At 36.1% G+C, this 26052-nt stretch overlaps 1 protein-coding gene across 1 annotated transcript; it reads left to right on the top strand.

Annotated features, from left to right (window-relative positions):
- Positions 1-624: 624 nt before the first annotated feature.
- Positions 625-26052, top strand: MAK (male germ cell associated kinase). Its single transcript, XM_082046597.1, has 14 exons — positions 625-793; positions 2522-2576; positions 3490-3611; positions 4657-4736; positions 6517-6649; positions 6746-6917; positions 9232-9399; positions 10764-11084; positions 12150-12340; positions 12880-13010; positions 14652-14783; positions 16699-16773; positions 19496-19624; positions 22671-26052. Exons 1-14 carry the CDS (start codon positions 693-695, stop codon positions 22823-22825), a joined length of 1965 nt encoding a protein of 654 aa, XP_081902723.1. The 5' UTR covers positions 625-692; the 3' UTR covers positions 22826-26052.

Genomic DNA, 26052 nt, shown 5'->3' with positions numbered 1-26052 from the left:
TGTCCCTTCCTCACTAATGTTATGCATAGCAAGCCTGCTTGCACTACCAATCCAAAATACAGTATTCAGATCCTAGGTTTACCATAGCACCCTGTGCAAAATGTGGGTTCTTTTGTCTGTTTTCTCAAACTTCAGACTTGCCCTTATTACAGATTAGAAACCTGCTGCTGTCTGCAAATTAAGAATAAGGAGTTCCATCAGAGGACACCAGCCTTAAACACACTACTCTGGTTCTAGGGTATTATGATAGTAATCTTCAATCTCTGGTCCCTGTTTACTCTAACCTTAATCTAGACTAGTCACCTGCTTTGGTTTGAAGGATTTTAAAATAACATAGTACAGTGAAGTGCCCTATTTAAAGAGCACATACAGTTCTGGGGGTTGTTATTGTTAGGTACAAGTAGTAGAGTTTTCTTTCCTAAAATACTGTAAAAATACTTTTTTGTTTGTTTGGTTTTTTTAAGGATCTTTGTGAGAATGACCATGTTCTTCTGTCTCTTAAACTTTATATCTGGATCACAAAGTAGCCGTAATTTGGAGGAAACTAGTGAATATCGTGCTCAGTTATGAGAAGACATTCACCAATGGAAGAAGGTTTCTCTAAGAAAATAAAAGAACATAGAATCCTTTAATAAAAAGGAAGACATTTAGAGTTTCATAAGGCATTGGCTATCTGGGCCTTAAAAAAAAAAATGAACCGTTATACAATCATGAAACAACTAGGTGATGGCACCTATGGCAGTGTGTTGATGGGGAAGAGCAACGAGTCAGGAGAGCTTGTGGCTATCAAAAGGTATGTAATATCTAAACTTAGTAAAGGTATTTGGAAAAGCTTAAAGATTTTCACTTTTAGATTTATTGTTGTATGCCATCTGTGTAGAATAGGAAAAAATGTCCCTTTTTCAGGACACTAACTTTTTTTTTTTTTTTTTAATTAAGATGCTTAACAAGGTGATCATGGATCACCTTCACACTTCAGCTGACAGATCAATAGTGAGATACATCAAATTGCATAAATTACTGATTTATATTGGCTTATAAAATTTTATGCTGCTTTTGTTTAGTTCAGACATGCTTCCTTCTAAAAATATTGTTAGCTTAACACCAAAGGAAAAGCAAAATTGAATGTGCAGTTGATTAATTATGGAGTTTGTTCATTTATGTGGATAGTAAGAATACCCATCTTGATGGGTAGATTCAAATACCTTCCAAACACCCCAAATCTTTGTAGGTACTGCATTAAGTTTCAAATATTGGTACAACGATAAATATCAAGTAACAATCTGGTCAGATAAATAAAAGCTGTCTCCTTGGAACTAGTAAAGTTGTGTTGTGTGTAACCATCAGCATTGTTGTATTTGCCTAAAAAGATCAGACAGAACAACAAAAATTGTACTAAAGGAGTGGGGAAGTTCTCCTTGTATTCCTACAGAATTGCAAGCAGGATGTAAAGTCTAAGTTGAAATAACAGAAATTTTCTCCATTTATGGATTTACTGCAGAAAGAATTATAATATAATTGACTTTTTCTTAAGAATTTCTGATCATTTCAGGTTTCTCCATATACTGCTAGTAGTGTTACCTAAGTTAATACTAACATAAAGTCAAAAAATTGCAATTGAATATTTTTATTATTTTTAGGCAAAAGGAACAACATTTTGCAGAAAGTATTTTTCATTCTCATGATTTCAGGATTTCAAATTCTTTTGTGTGATTTTTAAGTTTGAGATTTAAGGGGGAACAGTTTTGGTTGAAGAAGCATTTATTTTAAATTAAAATCATGGGTTTAAATGGCTTCACTCCAGGCACTAAAACTTTACAGAAATAAAGCAAATAACATGACATTCACAACCCCATCCCAAGATCTAAGCAACCCCGAATATCTATGTTTGTGTCTATGCAAGACTTACAAACAGATGTATTGCACTGTTCTATATAATTAATAGTTTAGACACTATTGTATATATATGAGTATTGCTTGAAAAAATGGAACCATTTTTATTCAGTGTTTAATGCCTTGGAACAGGTTTGTGGAAATGACTGATCAAGTCACATGGTTAATTATTATGTTAAGCAGTTAGGATACTTTGCAGATTTCAAAATCTTTTTTTCTTGTTTTCTTAGCATGAATTTAGGTGATATTTCTGCTTTCTAATGACCATTATTTATGTGCAGTGTCACTGTCACTTTCCTTGTTATTAAGGGCACAGTTCAAATTATGCAACAGGATTTTTGTGTCCCTGGTGTTTTTAGAAACACCTTGTATCACCATGGTCTCTCTGGGTAACTACTCCTCTAAAAATATGTTTGCAGTGATTAGTCATCAAACACTGAAATTTCTAGCAAATTTAAGAGTTGAGCTTGGTTTTAATTATGTTGCTGATGGGTATTCTAGAATGTTTTAATTTTAGTTCAAAATACAGTTAATGCTATACTTGGAAAATAACATGTCTAGACTTCTTTGTACTAAAACCCTTCTATACTGTTCACTGAAAATACTTTATCTTGGACTTTTATTTCAGAATGAAAAGAAAGTTCTATTCATGGGATGAATGTATGAATTTGAGAGAAGTCAAGGTAAAGTGGTGAGCATACCACATTTAAAAAAGAGTGCCTAGTTAGGTGTGCATGAAGGACAAGGGCATCTACAATTCCCAGCGTAAGGCCAAACTCCATGAATGGGGGTGATGGGCTCCACAAAACTATGGGCTGCTGACACTCCTAGAGCTGCTTCTGTTTTATAGAATATCCCATTGTTCTCAACCAGTGGCCATATCTCTTAGCCAATGTCTTTGAGAGAAGATAAAGAAATTGATTTTTGTGTTTTACCAACCTGCTCCTTCATTTCACTAACAGGTTTCTAGGTGTGTATCCAGTCCTTGTATCTTGTATTTGGGGTATTTGTAGAAAGCACTGGGAGTTCTGGCCAGCCAAATGGTACAATAACACTTGAAAACCTGGGTTTAATTTCCAAGTTATCCCATGTATCAGATATCTGATTTTCTGTATATACAAAACTCCCTAACAAATAAGTTGGGTATCCATAATTTAGGTTTAATTTACTGGAGATTGCACATAATCAGTATCTCCAAAAAGAAGATCCATAAGAGAGTGTGCTTGTTCATGAAAATTTCCTAACACAAAATTGATGGGCTTTCTTATTCACTTCTCTGAGCAAGAGCTGTTACAGCTTCAGAACTGTCTTTCATTGTAGGGAATTAGGTTTTTGTGTTAATCTTCACCTTAGCTATGATGTAATCCCTAGAAATAGAGGTTTTAAGCTACTATTAATAACTTCGCTGCTTTTATTTTGAAATTAATTTAAAATGCTGCTTTGTTGTTCTTTGAAACAGAGATTACAAGATGAATACCGATGATCAAATGGACATGTTTTTAAATTCTGTGTTAGAAACTTTTACATATTGAAAATTTAATGCGGGTAAGGAATCAAAGTCACTGTTATCTGAAGCTATATTTTGATATGTTACAGTCTCTGAAGAAGCTAAATCATGCCAATGTAATAAAATTGAAAGAAGTTATACGAGAAAATGACCACCTTTACTTTATATTTGAATACATGAAGGAAAATCTCTATCAGTTAATGAAGGACAGGTATGTCTCTTTCACAGAACAAGTAGTGTGCTATCATGCTCTATTTAGTGATTCTTACGCTATCTTAAATAACGCATTGGAATTTCTGGTTTTGGCTCTTCTTGCAGCCCCACTGATGTGAACAGGAGTTGCTGCACCTGCTCATCTGAGGGTACAATTCTGCATTGCTCTGCATTACAATATTGCATATTGTAATGCTTTTGGAAGTAACAGTTTGTTCAGTTGTTAACACAATAGTTTGCATGTCTTTGGTGTGTAGAGCCATGAGAGAAATTCCAAATACCTTTTTTTCTTTAATAGCCTCCACTTTAATGTAGGAGGATTGGATAAACACTGTTCTTTCTACTTTCGCTCATGGATTTGGCTTAAGGTGGGGATGGTCATCTGCACATATATGCATGTATGCTTAGAAGACAGACTTATATATGAACTGTGTGATGTTGCAGTCTTGGATAAACAGTACCTAGCAAAGCTTGCAAGGTGGACTTTGGAGTAGGACCTGCCTTTTCAATAACGTTTTTTGTTGGTGAATTCTTTTGCCTTTATTGTGTGTTTCCTTCAGATATTGTTGTGTACCTTTATCTCCTAATGTGCAAAGCTCTTAGATTTGCATCCTGAGAGAGCTACTAGTGATAGCACAACGTTACTCAATAGCTGAGCAGCATCACCCTGAACCAGGGTTCCCTGAAATGTAACACAGCTACCACAGTGCTGTGCTGTGCAGTCTCTTCCTTGCTACATGACTGTGCATTCCATGTTCATCTGGTCAAGCACATTACTGGCCAGCCAGCTTCTACACAAGGGTAGGATCATGAACCTTTCTGCGGAGAAGTCCCTCTGCTGCACTCAGTGAGTGAAATTAGGGCCTAGCAGCAAGTGAGTTTTGAGATGAGAGCCAGTTGCATCTGTCTTACTTTGTGCGCAAGGCTTGACTGCTCTGTTTTCTTCTGTTCATGATGTGTTGTGGAAAATGAAGGAATATGTATGTTCTGAAAATACAGTATTTGTTCTAATTATGTGAAGCTGTTAATCTGTTTCTTCACAGAAACAAGTTGTTCCCTGAGTCAGTCATCAGAAACATGATGTATCAGATATTACAAGGGCTAGCTTTTATCCATAAACATGGTAGGTTTCGTATTAGCGTTTAACTTTGTAGCACTTTTAAAGAAAATAAGATAATGCACAGTACTAACATGAATGAAAATATCTAGTAAAGGCTGTTATTATCTCTAATAAAATTATTATCTGCTTCAAGTATGGTGCCCCTTTAAAGCATACCTAAAGTTGCACCTTGTTATTCTTGAATCAGATACTCCTCTTTCTTTTTGAAAGCACTGGATATTTTTCATGCACTGTTCAATACTTAGTTAACAGATGAATAAACAAACTAAAGAAACCTGTATGCTGTGCTGTATACTATGCGTTTCTGTTTCATCAAAAGATCTCTTTAAAGCGCATTGCTACTTCACTGGCAATTTCTGCTGTCTTGAGATACTATAACTAATATGATACCCTACATCTAAAAAAAATTAAAGTATTTTGTTCATTAATAAATTCAAACAGTCTCCTTATAAAACACAACCTGGATTTAAATATTTTAAGAGATGGGTCTTTTCTAGCAATTGCAAACACAGTGTAAAGAAGGGATGCCGTGTGTTCACAACATCAACAAAAAGTTTCACAGCATTTACAAAACTTTTCTCATGTTTTATATCTGTCTGCAAACTGCATTTTAAAATATTGGTATTAAGCTCCTTTGCATTTAAAAAAGAAGTAATTTACTCTCTTGCTCAACTCTTATTTTGTACTTGTCCTTGTACATTGGTATCCCTAAAACTTTCCAAAGGCAATAAAATATTAGCTGAACATGAAATAAGAAACAATGTTCCCAGTGATCTCTGGCTCTCATTTACCCTAGAAAGGCCTTTTGATGAATTAAAATAAATAATTAGTTCTGTTCAGTATTATAAAATACTTGGAAATTGCCATTTTATGTCTTTCTGATCAAGATCATATACTTATCTCTGATTATTAGCATCGCCTTTTTGTTCCTCATTTCTACATGAAAAAATTTAAGAATTTAAGAAGAAACTGCCATTTTGAAGTTACAATATTAATACTTTGTTTCAACCATAAGTGTTTGGGAGTGAAGGGTATCATGAATTTGAATATGTACATTTCCCTAATAATTTCAGCCCATTTCTTACAGTGCTTGTCAGTATCTGCACGCAGCAATTGAATGCTTTAGTGTGGGCAAGTGAATTTCAATCAAATTGATTAATGTTAACAAGTTATGTATACCAGTTTAACAGCAGAATTGATTTGCTTAGTAACTTAACTGCTGTCTAGGTATATAGGTGCTCAAGCCAGCAGTAAGCATTATGGAAACTTTATGTGCCTGCATTACTAATATTAGCATTCCTGAACAGAACTTTTGTATCTTTTATATGACTGTGTCTGCAAATTGTTGTCACAATGATAAATAAACTAGTTAAAAATCATTCAAGGAATTTTATAAATCAATTAAGTGTGTCAGGTGCTCAATTTTCCATTATGCAAAACTAACAAAGCAGTGGTAGTTTTTGCAAAAGATTTCATTCTGAAATGGATTTATTTTGTATTGCTGCAATAGCCAATTCATTTTCCTTAGTGTGTTCATGACAGTTTGCATTCGTTAACTTAAGAACACTTGGTGTAATAATCACTGGAGGGAAAAATGTGTGTGCTTGTTTGGGGGAGGGTTGTTGTTATTAATTTAATTTAATTTTTGAATTAAAAATAAATAATTAAAGCTATATTATTCCAAAACATCCCAAAGTAAATTCTGGATTACTCCATTAGAGTTTGCTGTTTAAGAAGTGATAACACAATAATTTGCCATTCTTTTCTGTCTGGTCTTCTATAGGATTTTTTCATAGAGATATGAAGCCTGAAAACCTTCTCTGTATTGGACCAGAACTTGTGAAAATAGCAGATTTTGGGCTGGCTAGAGAACTAAGATCTCAGCCACCTTATACAGATTATGTTTCTACCAGGTGGTAAGTATATTAAGAAATTAATAATAAAGTTATCTTGACTAATTACCTTTTTTCTTACCATTTTAATTTACCTATTAATTCTTTCCATCTGCACAGGTACCGAGCTCCTGAAGTTTTGCTAAGATCGTCTATTTATAGCTCACCTATTGACATGTGGGCAGTTGGCAGCATAATGGCTGAATTATACACGCTAAGACCTCTTTTCCCAGGCACAAGCGAAGTGGATGAAATCTTCAAAATTTGCCAAGTCTTGGGGACTCCAAAAAAGGTAAGACTTCTAGAAAAATTCATACAATAGGATTGAAAAAAAAGGTTAAATTAGTAGAAAACATTGAATGTTATATCTGTTTCAGAACATACATATAAATTATTGTTTTAGTAAGTGTCCTGCAGACTTAGTTTTCTCAACTATATTTATTTTAAGGTTCCATTAAGGCATGTAATGCTAGTCTTTTGTTGTATGTTAGCATCCATTGTATATCATACTATTATGAGTCACCTTGTTCTCCTCCATGAAAGCCAAATAAAATTAGTTATTTAAAGCTATGCATATTAGACAGAAAATCAGGTCTCCTAGGATTTCATATTGTCACAATTGAATTGCTTTCCTCTTTGAGGCTGGTACCCAGATTTTGGAGTTTATAAAGACAAATTATGCTTTTCTCATTTTTAAAGCATAGAGGAAACATTTGATCTCAAACACAGATCTCATAAAATATGATTAGCTATGAAAAGTAATGGTGGAAAATGTGTAGTATTTTAAAGAGGAAACAATTATTTTCTGGAAGGGCTAAATACCATTTATAATTACAAGGAAGGTTTGGGTAGGGCATACAAAAATACATGCAATTATATTTACTTCAGTTAAGAAGTTCTTCTAGCAAATGAATACATGAACATGTGACAAAATAATGAGTTTACCCTCAAAATTTGGAATAAACTGAAAAAAAACTATGTAATATAAACATTTTTTTGAGGATAAGAGATGGCAGATGTATATCAGTACTTTATGGACACAAACAGAGCTTTGTGAAATAACTGACTGAACACAGAGTCTCCAGATCTGGAAAGCCTAAGGGTATGAGAGAAAAACTTCCAATTTCACTGGTGTTCCACTGATGTAAAATAAAGCATATTTCTTGTCCAATAAAGGAGCTGTTATCAATAGACAAGTAAGGAACAAAACTTAAAACAGAAATAGATTAAGCTTAGCTAGGAACATGCAGAGCTTGAAGTGGTGGGAAAAGGTCCAAGAGAACATACTGAGAAGCAGGTGCAAACTCATGACAGCAGAGTAAAAGGTCAGAGGTGGAGAGTTATAGATGATATGTTGTGGAAGTGAAAACTGAGTCTGGAGGACTAAGTGGAAATTGCTATGATGTGTAAAATAGTGCTTGCTATGACAATTGTGCATCAGAAATGATGTGTCATATGAGCAGTATTTTAGGACTTGAGTTTTCAAACACAGATGTTAAGTTTCTTAAGCAGCTCACAAATCTAGGGTAGTAAGAAGAACATTTTGAGTTCTTAGGTTGATAGTAGGATGGGAGGGACTGAGTGTGTTAGAAGACAAGATTAGAACTCAGAATTTCTTATAAAATTAGAGATATAGCTTTAAAACAAAAAAGTATTTAGTAGTGTGTAGAGTGCTGTACTCAGGCAGGAATCACCAGCCACATAAGTATCTGGTGATAACTATCCAGCTAACACATCTGTAGAAGAGGATGTAAGAGTTTATAGTACATTGTACTTTATTGTACATTGTACTTTAACAGTATTTTGTTGCAACAAAGATCCCATACCAGTCTGTAGACAAAGGACTACTGTCCACTGACACGAAATAATTTTTCTGTTTCACTTGTTCTATTATATCCAGTTATAAGTTTTGCCTTTCAAGAGAGTCTAGAGAAGAAGAAAAACTTACAAAGCCTAGACCCAGGAATTCAATTGTTTGAGTTTCTTTAGCCTATACAAAGGAAGACTGTAAGAAAGGAGAAGAAATACATATTGTAATGCATAAAAAAGCTGTTCTAGAGAGAAGAAGGAAATAGTTCTTGGTAGCCATGGATGATAACACACTCAGTAACCATCTTGGATTGTTACAAGAGAAACCTACATTTTTCTAATTTTGAGGAGAATTTTGCTGGAAACTAGAAGCTTTTTGAGTCTAATGCCTGTCTGGGAGGGACAAGGGCATGGACTAGATGATCTCTTGAGTATGTTGAAGTTGCCTGTTTGAGCACATTTCTGTGGTAGCTGGGATGTTCAGTACTGCTCCTGGTACGGCTGCACTCTCTCCTCCTTCAGACAGAATATGTCCAAGTGTGGTATCCACAATGACGGTTCCACCTTTAACTACAGGAGGGCTTGAGAAGGACTGCAATTGAAGACTGATGCTGCGTTCACTGGTGTTGTAATAATTGTAATGGAAAATAGGAATGCCCATTTTTTTTTTCTATATAGGAAGGAGATATGCAGAACAAGCATGATTCAGGCTGCATAAAATTAAATTTGATCTAATACCTCAACGATATATATTCTTTGTTCTTTTCTGGTACTCATTTTTCTTTCCTTTGAAACAGAGTGATTGGCCAGAAGGATACCACCTCGCTTCTGCCATGAATTTCCGTTTCCCACAATGTGTCCCTATAAGCCTAAAAACACTCATCCCAAATGCAAGCAATGAAGCAATACAACTTATGAGTGATATGCTGAACTGGAATCCGAAGAAGAGACCTACAGCAAGTCAGGTATGAGCACATGAATGATTAAGTATAAGACTGAATGTTCTTGCATTGTTAAAAATTGTAGATACAGAAACCAATTGATTGCCATAATACTGATGGCCAGAGAAACATCTCATTTTTAACACATTGGTGGGATTGAGACTGCATAGTGAGGAGAGAAAGTTCTAAACCTGGTTCAGCAGACATTGTGAACTCTTTATTTATTTCTGGACTGTTGTCTTCTGTATTAGCATATTCTAAAACTTTCTCTGTACCAGACAGAGAAAAATCTGAGCTGCAAATTCTGTTTTCTGAATTGTTATTGTAAGTTACTTCTGCTGCCCTCTTTTTTCCTCCCCATCTGTACAAAGGGGGATATTGAAAATTAAGCTTTGCTTTTTGTGAAGCTGCAGATGGAATGCAGTATGGAAGAGCTAAGAATTATTTTTACATGAAGATGGGACCTAAACTGTACTAAGTGACAAAGAAAGAACTTTGTGAAGATCATACCAAGAGATCACAAAGGTCACCGTTTTTTTCCAAGTTAATTTAAAAGAACATTTCAAGTACCAAAGATTGTTACATTCTACTGTTTGTTGTTGTGTTGTTGTTTTTTTTTTTTTTCTCTAGTATTCGTACCTAATGCAGTCCTATATAGAAGGTATAAAAGGGGAACTGGGAATGGGAATGCTGTGTGTCTAGTGGTGGATATGAAAAGGTCAGAGTAAAAGAACGAAATACACATCTGCATGAAGGTGAACACTGTAGTTTCCTGATAAACACCATGAAGGCACAGCAAACACAATGAATGTACTTCAAAGCAAAACAAAAACAGGGGAAGCTGGTGATAAGAAAATGAAGGAGAAACCTTTTTCATTAACATCCTCTAATTGGAAAAACCCATACATTAAAATTAAATGGCAGTCATCACAACTGTTTGGTTTTGGTTTTTTAAATTAAAAACAAACTGTTAATCAACTTGCCAGCAATGGCAAGCATATAATAAAGCCCATGTTAAAGGTAGTGGAGACAACCTGTTTTAAGATTGAAATTTGTTATTGCATGAATATAGGATGGTGTTGAATGTAAAATGCACCTCAAAACACAGATTCCACAAAACCTAGAAGTAAAGGAGGGAAAGAAAGGACATGACTGCTGTAACATGTACAAGGGGGTCAATCTTACTCATTTATATGATGGGAAGAGTTTAAAATACAGAACTGACAGTTATAAATACACACTGTTTACATATGATCTCATTATGCATCCATCTTGCATCTGTGCTGTAGAGCTTGCTCAAATGCTTCAGAAACCTGCTTAGATCTTTGACGAGGTTACCAAAGTCAACTTCTTGAAGTAAAATTAGCATGTTATATCTTCTTCTCCAGGCTTTGAAGTACCCTTACTTTCAAGTTGGCCAAGTTCTAGGGCCTCCTCCACAGTATCTGGAGAAGCAGGCTCCTATTAAACCAGTTCAGCCAACAGAGGCAAAGCCATCTTTACCCAAACTGGAAGCTATATCCAAGCCAGAACCTCTGTCTTCACCTGATGTACCTGAAAAAACACCACCACAGCCCCTGTCAAAGGTTAACCACCAGCCTCTCCAGCAAATTCAGTTGCCTCAGAATGTAACTAACCAGCAAGTACCAAAACAGCAGCAGCCACAGGCACAACCATTTTTTCCCTCTATCAATAAAAATTCATCACCAGTAAGTTGTTTTCAATAAATGCTTAGGTGGTTTTATTAAAAGTTCTTACTGTATTCAACCAGGCAAGCCCTTGAAAATTGTCATACTTTTTATTAGAGGAAAAACAGATAGATAATTTGGGACTAATTAAGGATATAACTGGCCACTTATTTTCCAGCAAATCAGAAGAACAGATTGCTTGTAACAACAACAACAACATTTGTTCATTTATAGTAGACTTTATTGACGTGCTTATGCAGTAATGTAGTTACAACAGTTATCATTTATTGACTTGTGAGAAACAACTCACAAAAATATTGCTAGTATACAACAGAGAAGTGGAAATAGAGAACTTTGCATGCATCAAGCAGGAACATACCTGAGATAGTTTATCCAATTCCTAAGCTTGTAAGAATTTAACAAGTAAGATTTTTAGTAACATAAATATTAAGATTTTGTTTGCAATCTTCATTTTGCTTTCTACTTATGCTAACTGAACTACAATATGATGTATTTTAAAATAATAGGTATTCAGAAAATACTGGAAAGCAAAGTATAGTCAGATGAAAGCACAGTTGCTAAGTCTAATAATTTATTTGGAAGAGAATGTTAATTAAAGGCCTGACTAACTTTTTATTTGCTGTATTTACTTCGGGGCCACAGCAACTGGCACTCCTAAACCCTGAGCCTGATTGCCATGAATGTTCTGCACCACTGTGCTCTACTTCTTGACAGTTTATCTACTGCTGTTGAGAGCATGAGTTCAGCAAGATACCAGTACCAGAGACAGAGCACTGAACTGGGTCTGCAAATAGAACATTAACTTCACTACTTCAGGTAGATTTGAGCAGTTTAAGGATGACAGTCCAAAAAAGCTACACTCAAAATATTTGCTGGCATTATTGTTATATTTTGAGTTTAAAATCATTCTGAGACTGTGACCGAAACAGGCACAACACAATGTGAAAAATTCTCTCAAAGTTCTTAAGTGGTAGTCAGGAAGTGAGCTAGCTACAAAATACAAAATTTTAGAATTGAATTCAAGTTGTTGTTTTTTTTTTTTTTTTCTTTTCCTATTTAAAATAGAATCAAGCAGTTAGTGGCTCTCAGAATGGTGCAGGAGGTCCTAAAAACTGCAGAAGACGATGGGGTCAGACTTTGGTGAAGGCTGTGGATAGCTGGGATGACTTAGATGACAATGAATTTGGAATGTCATGTTCAAAGAAGCCTAGCATTGCACTGTTAAAAGAAAAGAAAAACAAGGAATGTCTTTTTAGGTAAGTCCTATAATTATAAAATCATGTTGTTTGTTTGGGTTGGGTTTTTTTTTTTTTTGGTAAACAGTGTCCAGTACATTTATAGACTGATTAAGACATCTAAATTTTAAGTCACCAAAATTTTGTAAGAATGGAAAGAGCTGTATGAGCAGCTTTGGGTGTATGTTGATACAGTGCCAGTAATATCCAAACTGAATCAAATTTGTTTTTAGGCACTGTATGGTTTAGGTGTTTGTTATTAAGAAACTGTGTGTTTTACTAAAATCGGATATACTAACTTCATTTCCTTTGTTGGTTAAGTTTGGTACTAAGTTCTGCCGCAGTTATCTACATTTGCTTTTATTTCATGGTGCTGGATACACTTTTTGCTTTAAAGTCCCAAGTCAGACTCTCATGAGGTATGAGATTTTGCTGTTCCTTTGTAGGAATTCTACTGACGAAACTAGGATAAGAGAAGAGCACTTCAAGCTAGGGTCTGTTTGTGGTATTCTGAGCTGGAGATGTTGGTCAGATGTTGTTTGAGCACTTTCATTTTTCAGTGTGCCAGAACCAAAAGCTTCACGCTGTATCCAGCCAGGAGGGGAAAATAAGGTTCTGATGAGAAATGATTCTGGAAGATCCAATACATCAGCAAAACAGTACTATCTAAGACAATCAAGATATCTACCTGGTAAGACTAAAAGTCAATACATAAGGAAAGTACAAGCTGTGAACAACGTACATATAGTACATTTAAACTGGATCCATTTCACACTGGATAATTCGCTTTTTGTAAGGAGGCTAAACGTGCAAGTTTTGGTCTAAATGCCTTTCCCATAATGTCTCATCACAATCAATACAGAAGTTCCTGGCTATGTAAATGTGGAAGGGAGCTCAACACTGCTTGTACACCATAAAAGTTCACAGGGCCCCTTATGACCAGTAGCATGTAAAACCCTCAGAAATACGAATCCAACATCTCTTGGATTCCTAGGAACATATCCTGATTGACCCATAAGCAAGTGTGCCTGAGGACTAAATAATCCATCTATATGTATAAATACATATGTAGTGAATAGTTTTGCAGCATCAGGAGGCTTGGGGTTGTTTTAACCTAAAGTTCTGATAAGCACAGTTACCCTTCTCGGTAGGAAGCGTTTAGAAAGAGTGTTCAGCCACTCGCACTGGTAGGAATTCAGACACTCCACTTCCCAAGGCAGTCATCCTCCTTAAAAATAGATAGATAGCTTAGTCTAAGTCTGGATGATTTTATCAGGAAAATAACATGAAATTATGTAATTGCTAGGAATAAGAATGGGAAGGAGGAGAAAGAAAAAGGAATGTTTCCTTCAGTTAGTATTCTGAATATATTCTATAATCAAATTATTTCCTTGGTATCTCATGTAGTATCTTTATTACCATGATCCTTTGCACAACTACAGTAAGTATATCATGACTTCTGCTGTAATCCACATATGAGAATTTAGGTGACTTGCACAGAAATTCCTGATTGTCAGGCAAGGTTTGTGTCACAACGTATCACTGCTTTCTCAGGAATTCATTAGGCCAGTGATGACTTTTGAATATGAAATAAGTCCTTGAATGTTAAATAGGATGCCCAGAGACTCAACAGTTTAAGTCCAAAAGAAAAAAAAAAAAAAAAAAAAAGAAAAAAATGGGGAGAGAGGGGAGCTTCCCTATCTAAAGGTAACATAAATGAAAAGTTCATCTATGTTTCTTATCCTTTTTTAAACATGCTTCTAATATCTAACTGGTTTTAGTAGAGTTTTCAATGAGAAAGGCATATATGTAAAAAACAATTAATTTCAGCACTTAAGAGAATATTAGCTTCAAGGAGCACATTTGTTATCCATATTACTTTAGTTCTGTTATCACTAGATCTGGGAGCTGTTTTCATGCTGGGTAATCCCATTAACTCTTGTAATACTCGTAACATGCTGAAGTAACAATTTTCAACCTTGAGAACCCTAGCTTTTGACAGGTATATTTAATTTGTGTTATTTGTTTGTGAGTAAAAAATATCAATAATGAGATTATGATTTTATAGAAACCAAATAATTCCACTAAAAAGGCTTTTAAAAGTTCTATTGAAAGCATGAATATAATGTTTCTTAAATTACTGTCTCTAGTTTTCATGGTTTGGCTGAAAAATATAACCTCGTCCATGGGCATTGTTCTTTTACGTTAATGGTTTACACTATACCACAAATAATTCAGTACTGCTTACTGGTTTAGAAATGTCCATTTTTCAGTGTTTGCATTATGTTTGAAAATTGATATTTATAACATTTTTCACAATTTGCTCTCTAAGGTGTAAACCCTAAAAGTGTCTCTTTAGTGGCAGTCAATAAAGAAGGATCACATGGAACGTGGAACAACCAGTTGTTTTCTAAACCGCTCGCGCATACTGGAGGAGGAGTGACTTTCAACAGAAATACTACAGGTAAAAGTGGAATTAAAGTGTCACATTGTATCTTATTATACTTTATTTACTTAATTTACTTAAGACCATCTGTTGTTAGAGTTAGCTTCCAGGCTAACATTTTTTTTTCTTGTTTTAATGATAGACTCTTAAAATAACTTTTTCATATGTAAACTGTGTATTTTGCTTTCAGAGCATAAAGTACAGGCCAGCCCACATTATATACTAAAGATCTGTCAAGATAAGTTTTCTCCATTGTCCTCTTAGACCATTATTTTTACTGTGTTACTAATAATTTAAGCAAATAGTTTGACCTCATTACTGCCTGTTCAGTGTGCTGTGGAACACTATCGAACAGTGGTCTCTCATATGAAAAAGGTGGTGGGTGGTGTGCTCATGTAGTAACAGTACTGCCTAATATTCTAAAGATGCCTTTAACAATCTATTAGCCTTGTCCTAAATACTCTGCTGCATGAAAACTCCCCTTATTTTCAGCAAGGAACTAGAAATAAGGTGCCTTTTGGTACAACGTTTTGTGAAGAACACTATTATCAGCATTTTATAGAGTGAAGACTAAAAGTAGTTAAATGGCTTATCTAAGATTTCACTGAGAAAGCATCAGACTCAAGGCCTAAAATCTTTTTTCTGACCACCAACCCCTATAGTTTAAGTACACAGTCCCATGACCCTGTTATGGGAGGTTACCATGTTAACAACTTTGCAGTCATTGTCCAGCTAGCATGAGTCATTCCCAAATACTTTAATGTCATTAAACCACCTTTGCCTTACATGCTTGTACAGAAAGAATTTTAGGTTTGCTTACATGCAGATGCTGCACCCCTTTTTAAGAGAACTTTAGTAGCCGTTCTGCATTGTCAACAAACCTGATTTTTCACTCTGAATGTCAGGTGAGCTGTAAGTTGTTCATGTGAAATTATGTGAAAGATTTATGTGAAAGATTTTAGGAAGCGGAAAAATAACAGCACCTACTAGAATTTTGATGGGATAGAACAGACTTATTTAATCAATCATCATATGTACCTTTTTGTTTTCCAAAATACAGTATCTAGGTGCCTCAGAATTAACAATATATTCATAAAATAGTCTTGCAAGGGAATTAGGCACAAAAAGGCAAAGAGCTGTTTCCAAAAGCATGCATCAGTATACATCTACCTACTGAATTGCACTGAAAATAAGATGAATGCTAATGGTAAAAATCCTGTTTTTGTCTTACTGGCTTACTTGGGGTATTGCCAAATGTTTACAGAAAAAAAGCCCTAAAACTGATTAATTTGTATGTTTGAAAATACTTGGCATTATTTCCTTCAGTATCTTAAATTGAATGATGTTTTATATAGCGAGGAGGCAACAACATTTAAGACAGACATGAAACCAGGATAGCTGGAGCACTGATCACAGAAATACAACACATGTAAATTATGCATGTTTTCTTTTTTCGTATTGACGGAATTGAAAGTTGACACTGTGCTGTTTACTGTTCAAATAACTATGGTTAGTGTATTTAAGTGCCTTTTTTTCTTCCTCATCCACATCATCGCCCTAAGGTGAAATAAGAGCAAATAGTTACAAATGCTTTATGAAGACCTGTAAGGTTATGATCAGTCAACTTTGTAGATACACCTGAGTGCTTAAACTTGTGATTTATGTATTTGTATGGCTGGAATGTGATTGCATTGCTGTTAAATCACATTTTTATTCCATTATTAGGAAGGGCCTTGTAAGGTAATTAGTTAGAGTAACATTTCCTGCTTGAGAAAACATAGGAATTAGACATTATAGTTATAAAAATGTCAGATATTTATTCTTTCTTGCTTTGTTTACCCTCATTTCTTTAACATCACCCAGCTGGCTTCTGAGCATGCTTTTTCTAAACTTCTGTCTTTCCATCTTTTTTCTTCATTTTCCTTGTCTACAGATGAGAACTTAATTATACCTATTGAAAAGCTATCATGCAAAGAAAGATTGAATGAAAAATTAGAGGATCCAAAAGGTAATTTGTAGCAATTATAGCCTGGTTCTTTGCACATTTCATATTTACGTTTTACATTTTCTTGTAAAAGTTGCACTTACAATGCAGATTCTGGATGATCATACACTTCAATTTCAGTTGGAATCAATTTTGTCAAACCTTGCTCTCTTCACTGTGACTCCTTCTGGACTCTTGGCACTTACTGTGCTTTAAAAGACAGAGAATATTGTATTACCCTAATAATAATTTACAGCATGTTACTGCAGTGTTGCTGGATAATGAAGTGATCCTAAAGCAGCAGCATATGCATCTCTCCTAAAGGGCTGCTCGTTCATAACAGGACTTGGGACTTGCAGCATTGACTGCATTGAGATTCTCCATCTGTTACACTGATTTTACCGCACTGTGACTGCACAGATTTTGGTGGAGTTAGCGTAGTATAAGAGGTTGGAAACTCAGGTCTAAACACACAGTTCGCTGTGAATATTGTAAAGCTGCTGGAATGTTTCACCTCTGCCCCACTTTCTGTTCCCTCTGGCGTGTACTGCATGTGTGATATGTCTCACGGCAACTCTTCATAGGGTTGTTTGAACTCTCTACCCAGCTCAAACAATTCAGTGACTTTATGAAGAATCAGGTCTGTGTTGTTTGAGGTAGGGGATACAGCTTGGGCCATGGTTACACTTGCTGACATCATGGCCATGAGTGCTTGCCTGTACACCTGCTGCAAGACCTCCTGGATGCCTGATGGATGAATACTTCTATAGCAAGAACCACTTATTTTGGACAGTAGTGGCTAGAGGTAAGGAACTGTGTTCTGCAAAAGTTGTTTGGTTTTTTTTTTATTCGTAGTTATTCTTTTATACTGAACTTCTTTTTCCTCCTTCCCTTGTTCTCATCCAACAAAATACCAGCTCTCCAGACCTCTGTTTCGCTCAGTCTGTTCCTCCTGGCTGCACTCTTCCATTTCCTGCAGAAGGGGTCCTAAAGGACATTGGACATGGAGAGGTAAGGAGAACCAAAAAATGGTTGGGTGATTTTTGACAGATAGGCAGCTTTGCTGAGCTGTGGATAAGACGTAGACAGAAGTAGTCTTTTTGAGGTTGTATTCATTGAGGCCTGTTATGTTCTTATTTTCAGACTTCAGAATTTTAAGGTATACTACTCAGCTGTTAGACCTATGAACCACTGCCAGTGAAATGAATAGGAACTGGGGCAATAAGAGAATGTGTGTTTGTGCACAGGCAGGTGAATGAACCACTAATACTGCATTGCTTTTGTTTTTCAGGGAAATTCCTGAAAAGGAAGAACAAATTAAAGACTACAAGAAACATAAATTTTATTAGAATACTTTATTAAAGTTGTATCTTACACCAGGACTTTTGTGTGTTTCTTTGCTGGCAACTGGCATCAAATGGACATGGGGAAGCCACACCGAGACCCAACTATTTGTGGGACTGATAGAAGTGACAGTTTGGGGAGACTGGCAAAACTGAGTTAACAGAATGTTTTTTGTTAATGCTCCTGGACAGCAAGGTGTGCAATGACCTGACATAGCTGAAATTAGCTGAGGATACTTTTGGGGGTTTGTAGATGACCAATTTTGAAGCTTATAGATCCACTGCTCTGAGCTCTAAAATTATCACAGAGGACTGGGAGTGCTTGTGGGAAGAGGAACATTTTGGGACTGCACTGAGGACAGAGATTTAGGAGACAGAAAAAAGGTTGATTGAGATATTGCATGTTTTACTGCAACTATCATTGAAACCATACTGAATATTAATATTATAAAAATGTTCACACTTGATAAAGGTCGATTTAAAACTACTGTATATGGCCTTGTAGTTCACAAATGTACTACTACTGAATACAGAACCACACCACTAGAGAAAAGCATTTATCTCTGGACACTGTGCCAGCACAGTCTTAACAGTCCCAAGTGATGACAGACATGGAGGAGGTAAGAAATTTTCTTGGTGCAGGCAGTCTAAACTATTGTGACAGATCTCTCTGCCATTTGGATGATCATTTCAGTGATAATTTTGTGTGTAAATGCACATTGTTTCTTAGCTTCCAAATGAGAATGGTTATGGCAGCCTTTCCAAGGTAGCACTGCTTTAAAGAAAGATCTATGCACAATAAAATTATAACCAGGGTTAAAGAAAGAGGGTAATTTGGTCTGACTTTTGTAGCAGGCCTTTAACATGGAACTAGCAAAGTGAACTTCAAGTGGTGCACCACTTCCCACAGAACTTTGGTTCCATTATTTTAGATAGATGTAGGCCGAACATTTTGAGCACAAGAATACTGTTGAGTGCTAGTTTTCAAATACTGAAATGCTTTAACCATCTTCCAATAAAGCAAGTAGCTGTAAGTAAAGGTAAGATTATGCATTTCTCTAAAACTCAGTGTAAACCTGTCTGTGTGGTCTGTGTGGTCTAAGTTTAATGTAAGTACTAATGAAATGTCCATCCTGCTCTGTTGTCTTTATTCCTGCTAAATTGCAGTTCAGATGTACTGGAAATGCAACTTAGCGAGCCTGTTAGTTGTGTAAAAGGTCCAACCAATATACAAAGCAAAGAATTAGTATATACTTTTTTAAAACAGACAAGCACGAGGGAGTTTTTATAGAACACTCATACTTACTATTGTGGTACTGCAAATGTATTTTGAAGTGACTATGATAAGCAGGCAAGGTTTTCTGAATGCAGCTGAAAATACTAAAACTCTCTAATGTCAACAGGAAGTCCTGGCTTTGCGAGTGGTCCTGCTTACAACCCATCAGGAGTGTATGTCCCCTCCTTTCATAAAAAAGAAGTTGGATCAGCTGGACAACGGATACAGCTAGCTCCTCTTGGTGCACCTGTCTCAGGTAAGACACATCCTTTTACCATACTTATCTGAGACAAAGAGAAATGTCCATTTCCCATGCTTCCTGAAAGATTTATTAGCCCTTTCTTCAAGGTTTTTAAATAAAATTTTGGGGCATAAATTGTTCTTAATGTAAGTCAATTGAATGTAGGTGTCTAGAGGCAGTCCTGATACCCTGAGAAACTATTGCTACTATTATTTGTTAGGTAAAAAAAGAAAATAAAACTGCAAATAATTTGTAATTCTAGAAGGTTTGGACCACTTGCTAAACTACTGTTCATTAGTGGTGAAGGGCTAAGCAAAATTGTAAAAATATTTAACTTCACAACTCTGTAGTAAATTGTCATGTAGATTGGACACAAATATAAATCTACGATTTATGTAGCTAGTAGGAATCGGTACAGTCACCAACTGTAAAGTATACAAAATTTCAAATTAAAAAAAAAGCCTTATATTTGTGTGGATTGAGAGGAACTTTCATGACAGTGATTTTCATGTAGCTTGGGGCTGTCTTGGGTGGGTCTTTAATGTCACTTAATGCAATTGAATGATACTGATCCAGGCTTACAGTGGCCTCAACAATTTCAAAAAAGGCAAAGATCTTTATCAAATTACTTAGTAAATTCAGAAATAATGTTGCAGATCTGGCACATGACACTACTCTTGTACCCCTGAAATATCACAAGAGTGCTTTGTGAAATGAAACTTTCAATGTTGCTACATTACAGAAGGTAAAAGCCAAACAAGAGAATGCAAATTACCAGTTTTTAATAGTTATGATACAGTAATGGTGTAGCTGTACATTGCATTAACAAACACTTTAAAAGACTCTTCTATTCATCCATTAAAAACGTGAAATCTGTTCTGAATGTAACCGTTCCCGTGGTATGGATGACATTCTGAGCATCTTCTTTGTCGGTATGTTTGTGATTCAGAGAAGATGAACAGAAGTGCTCAGGACACAGGAGAAACTGTTTTGTGAGTGAAGACTTAGAGCTGTTGTCCAAATGCAACAGCACACTTCAGAGAAAAGAGCAAGGCCCTAAACTAATTGTGAATTGTTTAACTAAAGGGCCTATGGCAGACCAATCTGATATGGTCCTGCTTAATAATGTTGTCTTTTTGCTGACTTGCTCTTTTTAATTACTTGTTCCCCTTAGGAACTTATAAGTGACTTCTGAGAAGGAGAGAGGGAGGGAGGGAAGAAAGGAGATGGCATACATATACAACATATGCTTAGATGTATGCATATTCTGAGTCGATCAGAAACCCACCATGGAAGGCTGGAGCTGCACTTAGTTGCGAGAGTCTTAATTTGTCACAGTGTGTAGATCAAGAAGTTCACAAGAAGACAAAATCTGCAACTATCTCTAGACTGCTGTGAATAGTGAGAATGAAAAGGAATTACTTGCAGTGATCCAAAGGGAAATAAATGCACTGTTAATCTGTAATTAGAAATGGAAAATGTGTAGTAAAACTCAGACAGGCTGGCAGATGGGAGGTCAATTAAGAGACTCTTCCATGTCCTGGAGAAGAGCAAGAATCCTATTGCTAAACCCCTCATATTTAGCCTAAATTCTGCAGACTTGCATGGGAAGAGAGATAAGGTTGAAGGCAAATGGCAGGTTTTTTATCTCTCATCTGACAATATTTGAACATTAACATTTTTTGTGACCCTTTGCTTTGTATTATCCAAACATTTGAAATAAGTTATGCTCTCAATTGTTTTTGCTCTCTTCATTTGTTCCGTTAAGTATTTTAATGCCATAATTTAAATAACTTAATGTAGTATAAAAGATCATTTTCTCTGAGGAAAATGCAGTGGCAAGACCTGAGAAAAGTGACCTTCATTGCCAAGAGAGATTAGGCTGGAATCGTACTTACTGATGAAAGATAGGGAATGCCAGCCTACAATAAAAAGGAACAGTATTAGTTTTCAAAGAGGCGGAGACCTGACCCCCAATTTCAGTTCCTTGAGATTCCTTCTTTTTAAATGTCTTGATCTTCACCTGTTCCTGAGTGGGTTCAACTCACTGTTGAAAAATACCACCAAAAGTAGGTCATTTTCCGTAAGAAACAGAATGATACATAGGCATGAAATAAAAAAATCCATAACATGTTAATAATAAAAAAAAAAAAAAACAACCAAACAATCAGTAATACCTGATAAAAGAAGACTAAAGTTAAGAAAGTAGGAATGGAAAGGGCAGGACATACTTTAGGAAACAATGGTAAGGTATTAGCAGGTATATATATTTCTTATATATACAAATCCTAATAGGATTTTTTCTTATATACAAGAGAGGTCCCAAATGATTGGCCTTAAAGGCCTGAGAGAATATCAGAATTAGTGATGAACATGGAACTTAAATAACATGAAGCTTGAGGAAGCTGTGAGTGTCTGAAATGCAGAAAGGAGAAGTCTGAGAAAAAAATGCTGGGAATATAGTAACTCACTACTACCAGGTGGATGCCAATATAAGGGGCTTGGAACAGATCCTATGAAATTGATAGAGAAATGTGAAATGGAGATGAAAATGACTCAGACCAGGTAAGGTACACCAGGAGTTCTCAGCCAAGCAGGAGGGCACTAAAAGACATAAAGTCTTTAAAGGAACAAGAGCGTCTCCAGAAGCTGTTCATGCATCTAGGCTTTCTGAGTTTTTAGTTAAGTTTAGTGATGTTATAATTATATGCTTTTTCAAATATTTGAGATAGAGGAAAGAACATTTCCATGCTGTAGCCATTTTGTAATAGAAGATGCACAGTTGTAGACATACACACTGAATTTCAGTCTCCATGTCTCCTCAAGGGATTGCAGCAAAGCAAGTATCCAGTGGATGAGAATTACTAATAAGATACATGAACTAGGGAAAACATTCACCTTATCTGAAAACAAGCATAGAGAGCATATCAGAGACCAAAGCATCCTGCTGCATTAGTATCCTTGAGTACCCCAAGTAATCTTTAAGCTCTCATTCTTGTATTTGTAAAGGAGTGAAATACCTGTTGAGTCATAACTAATTCTCAGTTCTTGTTCCTTTCAGATTATTCCTGGAAAACCAAAGCTGTTCATGCTCAGTTACCAGGTCCTACTTTCAATCCAGCAGCAAAAAACATGACTATTTTAAATCGCCCACCAACTATTCAGTCAGTACATGGAAGAACAGACTGGGTGGCCAAATATGGAGGAAATAGATAGAAAATGCCATCCTATATAGATACTATGTGAGCTGTGTTCAGTTCTCCTGCACTGGAAAACTATTTGCTCAAACTTCTCCTAAGACTATGCAATAGTAAAGAAGAAAAAAAGACCTTGTGTTCTGTTACCTGTGGAAGAATAATACAATACCATGTAAAATATTTGCTATAAAGTAGGATTTGTTGAAGTATTGTATAAAGCATATTGCCAAAACTACTGAGAAGTAGATTTCACTCGACATGCTCTTCTAGATGGATCTCCTACCATCATACTCCTAAAACAAGTTATGGTTGTTCGCCCAATTCAACGTCCACTATTGGCTTATGTTTGCTTTCATGTACACAAGCAGCTAGAAGCAGGGCTAAAGCGGAGCAGCACCAACCTTTCAGGTATTAGGCCACTTCCTCACCAAAAAGATGAGAGTGAAAGCACAGATGGGGCTTTGTGAAGACCACCACACTCTCATACAAGAATTTCAGAACTCATTTGTACTTAAGAGTTACTTAGGGTCTGTAATGTCCAAATATTCATAATAGCAATGAAAACTTAGCTCCTTGTAGCGGGACACAAGCAATCCACTGATAAATACTACACAAGTCTAAAAACTTGGCTCATGTAAGGCTATAGAATGATGTAGCAATATTGGAAAATAGCTAAACAAGTATTAAGTGGTAGACTTGCCTCACCAAGCTGTAGTGAAGCCTAAAAATTAGCTGCTACTGTTATAATTAACTTATGACCGTTTTTGGTTGAAGATCTGTGGAGATTTATATCTGCCCTGTCAAGGGAGTGTCACAGTGACATTTTAAGGAGCCTGAATCACTGCGGTCTATCAGTCATTTTAAGGGTGAATTAGCCAAAAAGGCCTAAATTATCAGTAAACTCATCTTTCTACATGTCTTTATTGGGTGATCAAACTAAAGTACAGCATTTGAATAAGCTGCATGAGGAACAATATTGGGCTGTTCTTCTGCTTTCTGGTTTAGACCTTAAAGGCCAACTTAGGTACCTGAAAACAGACACAAACTTTAATAATGCAATACCTCACTGTTTATATGCTCATTAAGTACTTTGTCTGGTTTCTATGCTAAGTTTTATAGTAATATCCCACAAAAGACCTCACACTGTACAATAAATTGTTTTTAGGATGTTGAACTAGGCTACTTCTGTTAACAGCTGCATTTAGAATAGATGCTTTAGATTTAGTAGTTACATTAAACCTGCCATTTTAAGTACAAAATGAGTATGTTATTTAAAGATGTAAAGCTGTTAATGATTAAGCATTGTAAAAAATAAATGTATTTGTATGGCTTTTATAACTGCATATAAAAATTTAAATGCCTGTTGTTGACCCAGTGTGCCGTAATATATGGGTTACGTTAATTTACATCAATTTAATCTAAACCATTTGTATAAAAAAGTCAAGTATGTTGTTACAAAAACTGCACCTTACGAAAATGTAACTTCAGTACTGGAAGAGCTACATAAGGATAGGGATATCTGGTTGGTAATGCACCAGTGACTTTAATTCAATTGCCATTGGTCTAGGCTTAAGTATGTAATTCCCTTAGTACTAACAGATGTCCCTACGCTATTTAATTTATCTGTAGAATATATGTGTAACTTACTATGGCAATGAAGGACAACCTCAGACTTCCTGTAACAGGCATAAAAGCACTAATTTTATAATTAAAAAAATCACTCATCTCTTGTACAAGATGCCAGTGATTTAGTTAAATTACAGTCTGGTCAAGGAAATAACTAATAATGTGTCCATGAGGCACCTAGAGCAGAAAAACAAATAGGTACTATTTTTGGCACTAAATATGGCAAGAAGAAACCATATGCTAACGAACATTGGAATGGCTTTGACATAACCATAATAGCCTTTACCTGTCCATAATCAAAGCATGGTAAGTGCTAAATTCTTCTTGCAAAGAGCAAGAAAAAACAGTAATGAGAGGCTAATAGGCTTTGTACAGTCATTTTAACTCAGAGCCATTAACATACACTGAACTGTTGGTGCAGAAATGCCATCTAATGCTTAAGAAATGTAGTATATGCTGATAAAGTTCCAAGGGGCTAAAAACTATGTGAGTCTCAAGCTTTTCTCTCCTCCAGTTGTCTACTACTGTTTCTCCTGAACATGAAAAGTGGTAACAAGAGTTCTACCAGCGGTTCTCAATTCAAGCTACAGCCTTCCCAAAGCTCATGGAACAGCAGCAAGCCTTAACATTTTGGTCTAAGAGCTTAAAAGTGCATCAGTCCAATTTCCTGCTTTCTGTTGTCATTATTCTATTAAAGGACAGTTGCAGCCCAGATTGGCAAGTTACCTGATATGAGGCCATTATACGATTAGGAAACTGCTGGATCGTGGCTGGTCTCATTTTATTGCAGGAGATGCGTGTATGTTTGCACATTACCTCCACAGAAGATAACGGCTTCACGAGCAGTATGAAGAGGCAATATAATAACTTGTACAGCAGTTTAAAGAGAAGTGTCTTAAATGCTAGTGTCTGTCTTATTCACCTTTTCAAGCCAGAGCAGAGACATCCGAACACCTGCCTACCAATGCTGGGGCCAGAGCCTGGGATTAGGCACTTAAAAGGAGGATTTATAAACACACCACCTCCTATCCCACACACGCTGTGTTTCTGTGTAGGGAGGTAAGAGGAAAAAGTAAATACGGCTGCTGCCACCAGACTCCCTCTGCACCTTCTGCTGAGGCAGTGCAAGGGCACCATCCTGCCTGTTCTGATGTGACCAGGAAGGAGGGAAGGCAAAGCACAAGAACTCTGAGCAACGCCAGTCTTGCCAATCTAACAGATCAACCCCACTGATCCATCTCGCCCAGTACCAGCCACCAAAGAAGAAAGGCTGAGGAAATAGCAGCTCAGGATCTGTGCAGAAAGGGACATCGGTTAAAGGAGACCAGAAAAGGGATACATTACCATCCATGTGTAGCTCACAGGATTACTTCTGTGTGGTAGGTTTATATTTAGACTGATTTCAGGCCTCAAGGGAACCAACTGAGGACAGAGACTGATCAACTGAGCCCTTCAGTCTTTCAACTTTCATAGAGCATTTTTCAAATTTGAAATAGATGATTCCTCTCAAAAAAAATTAATCTAACACTTGTCTGAAAATATGGTGTGTATGCTTTTGTTCTCTACGCTTCCTCCCAGTTCATGGGATTTTTATATTTACAATTCACAAGATTTGGGAAT

The sequence above is a fragment of the Streptopelia decaocto genome, assembly GCF_964273445.1.
Source record: "Streptopelia decaocto genome assembly, chromosome: 2".
NCBI classification, from domain to species: Eukaryota; Metazoa; Chordata; class Aves; order Columbiformes; family Columbidae; genus Streptopelia; species Streptopelia decaocto.
This window is presented reverse-complemented; position numbering and strand designations above follow the sequence as displayed.